This window comes from Diabrotica undecimpunctata, chromosome 7 (genome assembly GCF_040954645.1).
Source record: "Diabrotica undecimpunctata isolate CICGRU chromosome 7, icDiaUnde3, whole genome shotgun sequence".
NCBI lineage: Eukaryota > Metazoa > Arthropoda > Insecta > Coleoptera > Chrysomelidae > Diabrotica > Diabrotica undecimpunctata.
The window spans coordinates 134,082,204-134,097,571 of NC_092809.1; the positions used below are offsets into that span (position 1 = coordinate 134,082,204).

General features: G+C 32.0%; 1 protein-coding gene across 2 annotated transcripts in view; it reads right to left on the reverse strand.

Annotated features, from left to right (window-relative positions):
• Nucleotides 1–3,120: 3,120 nt before the first annotated feature.
• Nucleotides 3,121–15,368, reverse strand: part of LOC140445867 (uncharacterized) — a 73,312-nt gene continuing 61,064 nt past the window's right edge. For both annotated transcript variants that reach the window (XM_072538265.1, XM_072538266.1), the window contains exons 6-8: nt 12,474–12,668; nt 6,803–7,051; nt 3,121–4,268 (exon numbers count right to left, since the gene is read on the reverse strand). In XM_072538265.1, the coding sequence (XP_072394366.1) occupies nt 4,069–4,268; nt 6,803–7,051; nt 12,474–12,668 (644 nt within the window). In that variant the 3' untranslated portion in view covers nt 3,121–4,068. The remainder of the gene's footprint in view (nt 4,269–6,802; nt 7,052–12,473; nt 12,669–15,368) is intronic.

Sequence of the window (15,368 nt, forward strand, 5' to 3'; positions counted from 1 at the left end):
AAATCATGGACATCAAGAACTTAATGACTTATACTCAAGGTGAAGCATTGGAATTCTATTACCACATCATGTAATATGTGTTATATAAATGCCATATGTAAAGGTGGCTGAAGTCCTAAAAGGTAATGGTAATGACAGTTAATGGTAATGATATCTAATGTTTATTTTTCCGTCGACCATCCATTTATGATGAATTTTAACACCCTCAAAATCATTGAATAATGACCCCTATTAATGAATGATTTTCTATTAATGAACGATTTTATTATAGGCAACACAACATACATTGCTTGCATAAATTAATTTAACCACATTTAACGCTCTGTGATTGGCAGTTACCTGTGGTGTAGGCAACCAAACATACCTATTTATATTCCCACTAAAAAATTATTTAAAATGAAGTAGCCGCTGTAAGTACTGTCTGTCATTGTATGTCATTATTTATCGTTAAGTAAATAAAAATTTTAACTAAGATATTTTTATTTCTGAAAAGTATGGTCGACGGAAAAGTTTTGTAACGAACTCGTGAATTAAAATGGAGATTAACAATCTCGAACATTAACGCACTCGCTTCGCTCGCTCGTTAATATATCTCAATTGTTATTCGCCCTTATTAATACACTTGTTGGTTAAATAACTATTAAGTCATATCTTACACATCGCATCATGGAAAACTACAAATTCTGAAAATAATGATTAAGTGATTGAGATAATAGTTTTGATATTATGTATTAAATAAATGTTAAATAAATCAAGTAATGTTTACCTATTTCTTTACGTAAATAGGGTTGAGTTCAAAAACCATACAAGTCGATCCTCCATTTTGATCTGTCTTTAGTAGTCCATTTTATTTTTTGAACCATGGACGTATAAATAAAGATGGACTGGGCATGCCCTGCACTCTGTTCACCTAAATATGAAGTCGAAAAGTTTATAGGAGGAAAGTCGGGGAAAGAGGCGAGGTGATAGACTGTGACATTTCCCGTTCAGTCAGCGGCGTACCTTCCAATAATTGAACGGTATTTGAAACAGGTTTTTTATTTGAATAAATAATGACTATTGGATTGATTGGCTTTATTTTTAATATCGTAAACATATAAAATATTTCGAATAAGTAAGAAACAACGAACGATGAATAATTTTAATTTTCAATGTATAGAAATATATTTATTGAAAAAATATAAATATTGATTTATACAAAAGAATAAAGATGGAGTAAATAAAATCGCAAAGAACTTTATATTTTATATATTATTTTTAAATTAAAATAATACACAAGCAATAAAAAGTTTAAACAATTCTTCCCCAAACATTAACCTGTTCAGTGTATCATATAATATGTTCTTCTCTTATCCAGTGAGTGATACTTTGAAAAAATATAGTGCATTATGGTGTATAACTCTAGCTTAATTGTTAGTTGGCAACATTAGTATAACATTAGTATTAGTATTAATAAAAAAAAAAGACATGGTATCATATCAATATTATGGAATATGCTATGAATAAGCATTATCTTCATTATACTCTGTATAGTAAATTATATAGAAATTCGGTGACCTTGGTTCTCATGATTCCACTTGGTTTTATAATTAGATCATGCTTTCTAAAGTGTTCTGAGCATAGCATAGTAGCTTTCGTTATTTGTTCTTTATTTAGTCCGAATATAGACAACCACATATCCAGCAGCTGTTGATTCTTGACTGGGAACCTGCATATTATATTTCATTAAATTTAATATGTTTATAGCAATTATATTGTAGATTAGAAAAAATAAATAAATGTATTTATATTATGAAAAAGACAGAAAAGATTTGATTTCACGTTCAAAGCGTCTATGTATCTATTGATACGTATTTCGACTTAATAAGTCTCATCAGAATAGTTATTCATAGCCGTTCTTAACGTGAAAAATAAAATTCTCTGTCTTATTAGAAGCAACAATAACATGGCTTCGTTATGGACGCAATAGCGACATCTAGCGACATCTCCATATTTATATTACTACAAAATTTACTTTATTTTGCAAAATTAAACTTCAATTCATGTCAAGAATTAAGTAATATCACATCCCTGTACTACGCCTATGGACGTAATTCCAATGTTTATAATACTTACGAATAAAATGACAGTCCTGGATGTATAATATTATGCAGTTTTCCTGCATACAACACAGTTACGCACCATTACGACACTAAACTATTAACGATTGTTCAATTCAAATTTAAAATATATTAAAAAATTCACTAAAATGTCACAAATAAGGAAATTATCAACTCAAAGGTAAACAGTACAACTCCATGTTCCTTTTCTTCAAATCGCTATGATTGGTTGATATTACCATTGATGCCAAGTTTTACAAACAGTTAAGATTATCAGAATATATTTTCTTTTAATAAATTAAAAAATTAATGTTTTTCTTTTAATTCCTTGGTTGTGAAATGAGTATATCTAAAAATAGTTTATACTAACTAGGTATGTAATATAGTTTTATTTATAAATTAAAAATAAATTATACTAAAAATCGAAAATTATTTCGAAATTGACTTGAAAAAAAAAAATAATTTGACAGCGTCAAGTTAGGGATTTGTGCCTATGACTGTGACGATCTCATGACTTCATGTAAAGATGTAAATAGCCCTGTCTATCTTTATTTATACGTCCATGTTTTGAACACACTACCATTAAAAACACATTGCAAAGTAAGAGACCTAAAACTTTTCTGTTCATACCGATAGTCTATGTTGAGTAGTTTCAGTGTTAAAGGTTTTTAATGATTTTCTCGGAACGCAGGTTTTAAACATGTACGGTTTTCGAACTCACCGATTCAATTATACATAGTACATATACAACACACAATACATAAACATAAATACTCAATGTGCTTTTTTGTGCTCCGGAGAATTTCTTTAATTTGGTTGTAGAATTGCTTAATTTCTTCATCTGGTTTGACAGCTGTTGGTGCATAGACTTGTATTATATTAATATTCATTAATTTATTTTGCAGCAGTATCATCATAATGCGATCATTGAGAGGAACGAAATTTCTAATACAGTTACGAATTTCTTCTTTGGTAGTAAAACATGTAGTGGTATTTACATTGGTAGTAAAAAATAAAAAAGTAATTTTTAAATTTTATTTTATTAAATTATAATATCGACGCACTCTTTCTTTAACACAACAAATAGATACATTTATTGCACAAAAATGTACTGTTCAAAAAATTGTAATGCCCTTTTTTTTAAATTATATACATAATATTTGGAACATAAGCTTTGAGAAAAGTTTCTTATGTTTATTCATTTGTTTCAGTACAAAAGCAGTTCATTTAGAATTAGTTACTGCTCTAACGTCCGAAGCATTTAAGTACCTAATGTAGAATGTGGCACATTGGTTACCATCAAAAATGAGAATGTTCCTCCATGTCAGTGGATTTTAGGACGAATCAGTAAAGTTCACTTAAGTCCAGACGGCGTAGTAAGAGTCTGTCATATACCAGTATTATTCAACCAACCGTTTCAAGGAGGGAACATGGAAAAAACTTAAACTAGCATGGCAACACGTCGTTCCACTCTATAGCAAGACGGAAGATTCAACAAGCTCTCTCTCTGCCAGCGAACTTCAGACACTCCGCATCGAAGAAACTTATAGTCCACCTTTTGCTATTAAAATATATATAATTTGTATTTAAGTGAAAATAAGCAGTGTAACAAATTCAAGTCATTTCATCAAAGGCTTCTATATTGTTTGTCAAACCTTAGGTTCCACTAAAACAATTCTATAGGTATTCTTGTGTAGACCTAGTTGCATTTAAGCCGGTTAATATTTACTAACATAATATCAAAAAATTACAGTTCTTCTTCACATACGATGCAAAATAATGCATTATTTACATAGAAGGATTCCATAAGAACTCCTAAATATACGACATGTTCTATTATTTCATTTCCTACTTAGAACCTCATTTCTTTTAAAAAGTAAGCAAAAACTCAAACAAACAATAAATGTAAAAGTAAATAATAAATGTCCAAAGTATTCTATAGATCACAGTTTATCTAGACTACACTCATTTACGTCATGTGGGATTTTATCCAATCCGAGAACTTGGCAACGTCACAAAACACTGAGTATCTGTTTGACAAATCACATACTCCGTCTTTAATGGGAATAGCCGATGCTATACCTCTTAAATAGAATGCTCCGTCCATGGATATGAAGAATCCTGCACCAGTGTCTCCTGTGCAGGGACCTGTCAGTTGTTCTCCACTTTCTGAATAAAAAAATACGTTATTAAGATTATGTATATATATATATATATATATATATATATATATATATATATATATATATATATATATATATATATATATGTATATGATTAGTAAATAAAATAAAATAAAAAAATAAAAAGAACAACCAATTGCATGAGTTGGGTTTAAAAAAAAAATTCTTGAGCGTCTACAATTGACCCAAGGTGTATTATACCTTGAGCCACCAAGTGTTGTACCTTGGGCCATTGGTAAACATAATTACTTAAACTTTTATTTTAATAATTAACTGGACACGTGAAAAAAAAACAGTTTAAATAACGTAAACTTTATTCAACCAAATACTTTAGAAAATCTTAAAAGTTAAAAGTATAAAAGAATAAAAAATAACCTGCTGACGTTTTTCTTGGGAACTTCCATGAGCCTTTCAATGACGTCTTCTCTTTCGATATCGTATGGGTTTATATCATTTAGGCAGAAACTTTCAGATAAGCGGATTATCTTCAGGTAATTAACCATTCTCTCTGGAGTCAAAGATACTATTTTAGCAACATAAAAATGTACGGTCCTCTATCCAACAAGCTTTGTTGGGTAGAATCTGAGAATTTCCAGTGTCAACTCTGTTCGTGTGTATGGTTTGTTATTTTTAGAAGATGAGGAGCTCTTCGTCATTGTCAGAAGATGATGAGTTGTTGAGATCCTTTGATTGGGGAAAGTCTGGTTAAGTCTTTTTAATGTTTTGTCTGGTAAATGATGCTTTGTCGATTGGCTGTACATAACTTTTCTTTTCACAACCTTTTTCTTCGTATTTTTGTTAATTCTTTCCTTGTGTTCGTTTTCTATTTCTGTCCTCTTATGTGTATAGGTTAAGACTCGACACTTCTCCCTTTTACTACGTTTTTGTATGTTTTTTCTTGAACGTGCCTAGGCCAGATCCTTGAAACTCTAAATCCAGATTCAATATTTGTGCGGTTATATGCTAGTTTATATGCCTGACCAGCAATTTCAGCGACATTGTATGACAGAAGTATTTGTGCTATGCATAAATCTATGCAGCATATGCACTAGGGGAAACAGCATTCCCTGAAGCGCTTATAGCAGCGATAAATGTTTCATTCGTAGCTTTTTCTCCACTTGTAGTGAAACCAACTTGTTTAATACCCTAACAAGCTATAATTTTTCCAGGAACGTGAACATTAGTGTTACCACTTTCATGAATATTGTATATGTTATTGGCTGATAAAGTAGGCTTATTCATATTGTTCTGAAGCTTCTTGTGGCATTTTAAAATAATTACTATTTAAATGGGAATAAGCCACAATTAAAGGTTAAAATACGTTTATTGACGTTTCAGTTTCCACTTCGGAAATCGTTCCCAAAATACAAACATTATTTTGTATTTTGAGGACGATTGTTCTCACTAATGTTTGAATTTTGAGAACAATTTCCGAATTGGAAATTGAAACGTCAATAAACGTACTTTAACCTGTAAAATTATGGCTTATTCCCATTTAAATAGTAATTAAGCTTATTCATGACTTCTTTTAATTTTGAAAAAAAAAAATAATAAGACATTGTGTTTGTTGAAGCTGGTTCCGCAAGATAGGCAAGTGGCTTGTGGCTTTCTTAAACTCAGTTGCTTTTGGCAACTCATAAAATCAAGATTTTTCTCGTTTTCCAGCACGATAGTTATTATTTCAGGACCTTGGAACTGGCTTATTGTTGGCTTTAGCCTATTCATGAAAGTCCATAATGCATATGACTCACTGGAGTTAAATACTGACACAAGTCACTCTCCTCATCAGTAGAAAATACTTTTCGGACTACGCAAGCTAGTTCTACTATAAGAGAGGAAATTGTCGGGACCATGGAGCAAAAATCTTTGAAGTGTCGTCCTTAAGATATGCAATTCCTTTGTAGCTGCTTGGACCGACATTTGCCTTTCTTGAATTGTATTGTATGCTTTTAAGAGATTTTCCTGATATACCGGAGCTCTTTTTATACCCGTTTTGTTTCTTGGCGTATGTAAAAAAAAAGACTAGTTGTTAGGTCTTTTTATTTATCCACGTAAAAGATAGCATACATCGGGCCTTCTTGGGAAAGAAAACTAATGTGAGTTTAATCTAAAAAAACTGTTTTGTTATATGACCTACTACATTAATTAAGTAGATGTCAGTATAGTCATACACAGCATGTGATTTAATTTACCCTGTCTGTTAAAACTAGAATTAAAAAAGAAAATTACATATCCTAAAAATACTTACTTTTCACGAAATAAAACACTATATTTTTACGAAAGCCACAAACAATTTCTAATCACATTCTACAATTAACCACAGAATAACGACGATTGTAGAAAAGCTCGACATAAGAAACGCGGACAGTTCGCGCGACAAATTAAAAAAAAAATGAGGTGTTTTATGATATAAGCCTCTCCCCTACAATAGAAATATCAAAAACAATTGCTATTTTAAGTTTCAAGAGTTTTTGATATACACGTTAACAAAAGTAATTATTTATTGCTTAAATTACTTACTTGTGCAGAACGTTCTATCAGACGTAACCTCCTTGAATCCTAGGGGACTTGTCAAGCATTCGCTTTGGGCAACAATGGGCATGTCCGCTCGTTTTGCTCTTAAAACATGCGTCAAACCTTCTTGGGGAGAGTTCTCGTCTTGACCGAAACCTGCTATTACTCCCATTTTATTGGTCAGCGGATAGAGATCTGTGTTGCCCTTCCATAGACAAACTGGACTGAGGACATTGGAAAATTGTACTGGACGATCTGAAATATAAATTAAAACGTAAAAAAGATTCCGTACATTTGAAAATTTTAAAAAATTGCTTACATCTACACTCTAGCTAGTAGTACTTCTTGGGATTTGTCAAAACACTTTTCATTTCTATAGATGTATTGATTAATGTAACATATATCACGAAAAAGCTACATAAATAAGTTTAAGTATTATTTGTTTTTCAACATTAATTCAAATGGATTTCAAGTTTATAATATGGAAATCCGGCAACATTTATTCTATCCTATTAGGATACAATCAGGAAAAAGCTTTGACAAACCACTAACCCGTAACTTTTCTATAGTGTATTTTTATGTATGAGAGAGTAATAAAACAATAAATTATGTATGCAAATCCCTAAACTGTTGATACGGGTGACTCAATGAAAAACAGATATTTTTCAACAAGTTTACAGAAGTATATAGGAAAACAATTTTAAATTGACTATGACCACCAGGTATAAAGGTCGGATCAGAATAGAATACAATAGTTGTGAGGGTTACTAATCCCTAAATAAGGTTGCCAGTGTCGGAGTGATGGAGGTTAACAGGTACTAATGAATTTGCAAGAAATGTAAGATGTTTATTTTATTGGTTATATATAACCAATAAGTACCTACCTATTTGCAAAATAAAGTTTAATTCTTTAGATAAAATAAAACGTTTTATTTTATCTATTTGCAAAATAAAGTTTAATTCTTTAGATAAAATAAAACGTTTAATTTTATCTGAAATGAGTGCATTCCACGAAGTAAGGGTTTCAACAATCAAACATTTAATTCTTTAATTCCAGGAATCTACGACAGTAATTGACTAGATAATTACCTTCTAGACTTATTCCACAGAAAATGTGATAGTGGGTTTTTCCATTTTGTATATAGGAAGGTCCAAGTGGCGTATTTAAAATTCTTAACAGTTCACTAAAAGTAGGTACTTCAGTTGCAAGGTGCAGTTTATTGTGTATACTAGTGTTATGGAAAATTTGGAAGTGCCGTGTAAACGCCGAAAAATTGGTCCTCTAACAGTTAATGAAAAAACATTAATATTTAATTGTTTTAAATCATTTACAGACAAAGGTTTATGTGAAAGTGTTGATGAGACCGTTGAGTTAGTTAGCAGTACACTTGGTGTTGGGAAACCTACGATTTACAGAGTTATTAAAGAAGAGAAATGTGGTAGTTTTCAAATGCCACGTAATGCTCCAAGGAAACCAAAATTTCAAATAGAATATCATTTTAAAGAAGGACTTCGACGGAAAGTGCATGAATTCTTCTTTAGACAAGAATATCCAACATTGGATAAAGTTCTTGTCTCAGTTCGAGATGATAAGGATTACCCAGAAATGAGTCGAAGTACGTTATGGAAACTTTTAAAAGAAATAGGCTTCCGCTGGAAAAAGAATCCCAGAAAGTCTATTTTATTAGAAAGAAGCGATATTGTCATATAGAGAAGACATTTTCTAAGAACCATAAAGGAAATGAGAAACCAAAAAAGAAAAATATTTTATCTTGATGAAACATGGATCAACGAGGGTCATACACCAAATAAATTTTGGCAGGATGAAACTGTTACAAGTCAAAGGCACGATTTTGTAAATAACTTATCTACTGGTTTAAACCCACCATCAGGAAAGGGACGCAGGCTGATAATAGTACACATTGGCAGTTCAGACGGTTTTGTTGAAGGTAGTTTATTAACTTTTGAATCAACTCGTACCGGTGACTACCATGAAGACATAAACGCTGATGTCTTTTAAGAATGGTTCGAACAAATGATAGATCTTCTTCCTAAGAACTGTGTAATAGTAATGGATAATGCAAGTTATCACTCCAGACTTATAGAAGGACTGCCCACAACCAAGTGGTTAAAAAAAGACTTGCAGAATTGGCTGAGTTTAAAAAATATTACGTAAAGAAAAATTTAAAAAATATGAAATTGATGAAATTGCTAAAAATCGTGGAATGACAGTACTTAGATCCCCACCATATCATTGTGAATTAAACCCGATTTAACTGGTATGGGTACAGATAAAGAGTGAAGTTTCAAGAAAAAATACCACTTTTAAAATTCATGATGTTAAACAGGTGTTTTTGGAGGCCGTAAATAATGTAAAACCTGAAAACTGGGAAAAGGCAGTAAATCACACTATTAAAGAAGAGGAAAAAATGTGGAAGCTGGACAATATTACTGATAAAATGATCGAGCCAGTTATTACAAATCTTGGTTCTGAAAGTTCATCTTCTGAATCTGATTTGGATTTTTAACAAGTAGCTGTAAGTTTTATATTAATATTTTTATTCATCTATTTAACATACCTTAGACGGTTTTAAAAACTCTTTTTCTCTTTTGTAATTTTTAAAAATTAAAAAAAATGTGAATTTTTTAATACCCTTTTTAATGTAGGCCAGTCAGTTCTAATATAGTGTGTAATAAAAGAGGTCACTTTTGTTTACATACACATAACACTTTATAACACTGAAATAATTCATTTATTTTTTACAATTATTCAAAGTAATTTTTCAATTAATCTTGAGCACGCCCATGGAGTGGTCGGAGCTACCAGTTAAAATTATGCTAATTACTCTCTCGTTCATAAAAATAAACTATAGTACAGCTCCTTTAAAGTTATTCCCTCAAATTAGACTACTGCTTTGTAAGTCCTGTATACCTTGTAACGAGTCCGTCACTTAACTAATTCCTACATTATTTTTAACTAAGGTCTTTGGATCTTCAAAACAATAAAATTCATTAAATATCTCCATAGTTATTTTTAACTTCTAAGTTGGTATTAAACAGCAACCCCAACCGGTAAGATTTTGAAAGCTGCATCCAAGCGACGTGAGTGTATTTACTACTGGTCGAATCTTAAACGAATTACGATACATTAACCCCGATTGTCAGCGGTATTGCAGTTCAATAGGTCGTCATCAATTAATTTCTTATAAACACTGTAAATTTTAAAGTCAGTTGTAATTATATTAAATAAAGTGCTGTTACTCTGTTAGGGCCTTAAACGGGCCTTTTTAAAAAGTACCTTCGGGAGTGACAACCCTTAAGTCACGTGATAGCCCGGCGGGTATCCAAATGAGTTGATATATTTAGAATTTAGTTTAGTTTTTTTTAAGGATTTGATTTCAGTTTGGAATTGTTGGAATGTTATCGTTTATTTTGGTTTGGTTTATTCTGTTATCGTTCACCAGAAGTTACCTAGGGAAGAATTTGGGATATTTAAATTGGGGTTTGTTTTTTTCTGAAATACCTTTTCTACCAAGAATTGGGCTTTAATTTATCGGGAAAGAAGTTCTCCTACGATTAAAATCTCTAGGTCTAACCGGAACAGGCAGGAAAACTCCACTTCTTTTTCTTTGTTTTTTTTTTCATTAAGTAGTTGAACATTTATGTTTTTTGATAATTTTGTGTATACACCTTTTTAATCAATTATTCAACTTTTACTTTATTATCTCATCGTCAGGGCTTAAATTTTTTTATTAAAATCATTACAAATCACTTCATAATAGTTATGACTCATTCTATTTAATAATAATTCAGGTATTAGGGTATGATGTAATTAACCCCCATTAACTCTCGTTGTAAGGTAAATGGGTATACTTTTAGCTATATATACAGGGTGTCCCGGAAAATAGTGCGTTCCTTAACGATATGTGCAGATTGCAGCATTTAAAACAAAAAAGTCTAATAACATTTTTTTATGAAGTTAACCGTTTTCAAAAAAAAAATTATTAATTTTAATCCATTTGATTATTGTTCGCAGAAAAGGAAATACAGCCGGCAACGTTGCGTTTATTGTTATTCTTCGTTAATTACTGTAAATCAGCTATCATGAATCATCGATCGTTAGGCATAATATGTATTGATACTGATAACAGTGATAGAGAAAAAGCATGTATTTTTTTTTTATTAAATATTTAATAATTAAAGTTTGAATACTGTTTTTACTTACATTGAAAATTATTATTACAATAAATGTTCGAAATGGCCACCATTTGCACAGATACACGCGTTAATTCGACGAATCCAATTATTCTTAATATTATAAGTACGTAAATTATGCATGATTATTTCAGCAGCATCAAAAATTCATTGTCGCAATTGAGCTTCTGTTTTAATTTCGTCCTGGTTGTCGTATACTAATGATTTTAGATGTCCCCAAAAATAAAAGTCCATAACATTGCATTCTGGTGTTCTGGGTGGCCACAGAACGTGTCCATTTCTACCGATCCAAGGACGAGGAAAAGTGATGCCGAGGAAATCTTTAATATGTCTCGTAAAATGTGCTGGAGCCCCGTCATGAAGAAACCACATTTCAGAGTGTATTTGTAACGGAACGTCTTCAAGAAGTATCGCTACAACATGCTGCAAAAAATTTAAATAGGACTCTCCATTCAATCTTCTAGGAAGTTCGTACGGTCCAATCAGACGATTACCAATAATCCCAGCCCATAAATTTATACTAAATTGTTTTTGAAAATTTGTCCTACGTATAGCATACGGGTTTTCATCACTCCACACGTGAAAAATTGTGAAAATTAAACACTTTGCACGGAAATTCGGGTTCTCTGGCGATTTTGTTTTGAAACCATCTACAAAACCATCTTCGAGGTAAATCGCCTTGGTGTAAATCTTGCACTCGTTGGTAATGGTAAGGATGTAACAGTTGTTCCGTAAATGTCTTGTGAACAATGTTTTTTGAAATGCCAACCATTCTAGCCACAGATCGAGTACTTACTCTTGGATTATTACTGACTATATCCAAAATCACATCTTCTGCATTTAGTCTACGGTTACTTCGTGTTCTACCGCTAGTTTTTTTAGGTATCACACAACCCGTCTCTAATAACCTTTGGGACACGTTCATAAAACTTCGGGCATTAGGATGTCGTCGTTCGGGATAGCGTTCAACATAAAGTCTAACAGCCCTATTACTGTCACAGTGGGCTTCACCGTACGTAATTAACATTTCGTGATACTCGCGAATCGAAAACATGACAATACTCTTTATTCTTGAGCTACGGGTAATTACAACTGTTTACAAATAATGTACCTTTTCTGTATCAAAATAAATTAAATTATCGCATTCTTCCCAACTAATCAAATGGATTAAATTTAATATATATATTTTTTTATAAACGGTTGACTTTATAAAAAATGTTATAAGACTGTTTTGTTTTAAATGCTACACTCAGCCCATACCTTTAAGGAACGCACTATTTTCCGGGACACCCTGTATATATATATATATATATATATATATATATATATATATATATATGTATATATATGTATATATATATATATATATATGTATATATATGTATATATATATATATATATATATATATATATATATATATATATATATATGTTATTATAATTAAAGTTGATTATTCCTTACCCAATGAAATAATAGCAATATCCCCATGAGCAGATTTGGAATTTTCCTTAAAAAACGGATGTACATCCACTCGCCTAGCTTTCCTGGTGACGGCTCCATTACTGTTCCAGTTGTCTAAGTTATTGGTACCCATGACTAAGAATATTTCTTCGGTTTTTACTACTTGAACTTTATAGTACTGAACGCAACGTGCAGCTAAAAACAAAACGAAATGAAATCATTTTTTGTATGTTACGATAAAGACAGTAATATAAAAAAAAGTAAAACCACCCTGACCAAAATTGGCTAGATTAAACTCACAGGAAGAAATGGAGATCAGGATAGGAGCAAATTAATATAAAGAAAAGCATAAGCAATATTGAAACGACGCTTTTGATGATAAAAAAAGAAATACTACAATTCTCATAGGTTTCTAAATATAAATCATGCTAATACCAAATCTATAATAAGCAAAATTTATATGGTATGTGTTACACATATATATCTTAGAAGGTCATGTCGAGTATCGAGAATGGAAAGAATCAGGAATGAGGAAATACGAAACCGTACAGGAATTAGAGATACTCTTTCAGATAGAATACAAGGAAGGCAATTACAATGGTATGGTCACGTGATGAGAATGGAGGAGGAGCGGTGGCCAAAGAAAGCCTTAATGTATGTTCCGCCAGAAAGAAGGAAAAGGGGAAGACCACCAAATTCCTGGAGAAGAGAAATTACAAAAACAATGCAATCTAGAGGCTTAGAAGAGGGAGATTGGAGAGATAGGAAAAGATGGTGGCTGAAATGGGAAGCGGCAATCGCCGTAGGACCCCCGTTATATGATGATGATGATGATGTGTTACACATATACTTACATACCGAGATAGGTTTAAAGTAAGTACTCTGCTTGCTCAATTATGCCAGGGTAGTACTGGTCTTCTTTCAGTACCCTATCCGATTATGGAACGCTGGCGATCATATTGGCAATAATAACTTTGTTTACGGCGGATCTGAATAAATTAGCGATGGTCTCTTGATACCATCTTCGGAGATTTCGGAGCCAGGATATTCTTCTTCGGTCTGCGCCTCTCCTGGTGATCTTACCCTGTATTATAAGGTGTAGAAGATTATACCTCTCTGGATGTCTCATTACATGACCGTAATATTATAACTTTTTATCGTTTTTGTTACTTCTGTGCTTTTTTCATTCCATGTAAAACTGTTTAATTTCCTATTCGATTAACCCAACTTATCTGCAATACTCGTCAATAAATCCACATCTCAAAAGCCTCCAATTTTTTTATTAATGTCTCTGTAAGGGTCCAGCTTTCCATACCATACAGCAATCTGGAGAATATGTAGCAGCGTATTAATCTGATTTTAAGGTTTACCGTAATATCTCTATTAATTAGAATTTTCTTTAATTTATAGAAGGCGGCTCTGGTTTTTTTATGCGTATTCTTATTTCTTTATTTATATCCGTCATATTTCGACTGATTCCGTTATGTTGTGTCCAATTCGTATGTTTGCACATTGATGCCAATAAAAATTTTTATAATACGGAGGTCTCGGTCATCAATTTCCACCTATTGCAAGACATCTATACGTTTGTCATGGTTTACTTCGTCAAAGGCCTTTTCGAAGTCGATAAAACACATATATACCGTTGGTTCGATATCCCTACATCTTTGAACCATGACCTGCAAACTGAAGGGTGCTTCTCTGGTTCCAAGGTTGTTTCTGAAACCAAATTGTGTTTGACTTCTATTTTGTTGTAAATTCTCGTGTGCAGTATTCTTAGAAAAATTTTCTGTACATCACTCATCAGACTGATAGTGCGATCATCGCTACACCGTTTGGCATTTAGTTTTTTCGGTATCATTACAAATGTTGACAGTAGCCAGTCTGTTGGTATATGTCCTTTTCGTATATTTTATTGAATAGGCTTAGAAGAGAATGTTTACTCTTATCGTCGAGTAGTTTGATTATTTCGCTTGGAATTTCATCTGGACCGGTTGCTTTCCTATTCTTTGATAGCTTTATAGCTCTTTCCATTTCATCGCATCTTATGTTTGGAACAGTCGATATATTTTCGATTTGAATTTCTGTTCTATCGTCATCAAACAGCTTCTCAATATATTCTTTCCACCTCTCTAATCTGTCTTGTTCATTGACTATAATATTTCCTTGTTTATCAAGTAAACTACCTGTAGTTGATCTATGTCTCAGTTATTTATTTCACCTTTTTGTACGTGAATTTCACCTTTTGTATTAAACGTGTCATTCTTTTTCTGCAGTTCTTTTATTTCAAGACATTTGTTGCTGTACCATTTTTCTTTTGCATCCTGGATTTTCCTTTTGATTTCTTTATGAATTTTATTGTATTCTTCAGTGTTTTTATTTTTCTGTTTTCGTCTGCTTTCCATTAGTACCAATATTTCATCAGTCATCCATTGTTGTTTACGCTTATTAATAGTTTTATACTTTTTAGTTGTTTTTGCATAATGGTTTTGACATGATTCCAGTGGTCTTCGACGTTATGTGTTTCTTCCGAGTTTTCGAACTTCTATTCTATCTCGTGTGTTATTTCATGACTATTATTTCGAATACAGTCAGTGTTTATTCGGTTAGTCGGTTGTTGGCGTTTTACTTTTTTAAGTTTGAGTTTTATGTCACTGATTAATAAGTTATGATGTGAGGGGACATCGGCTCCAGGTAGTGTTTTAGTTATTTTGATTGAATTTCGGTACCTTTCGGTAATTGTTATATAATCGATCTGATTTCTCATGATTTTCTCTTTAGTATGTGCGTGTAACTTCCAAGTATATAAACGACGCTTAGGTAGTTTGAAGAATGTATTTGTCACACATAGATTGTTCTCTATGCAGAATCCTACAAAACAGCTTGAGGATGGGC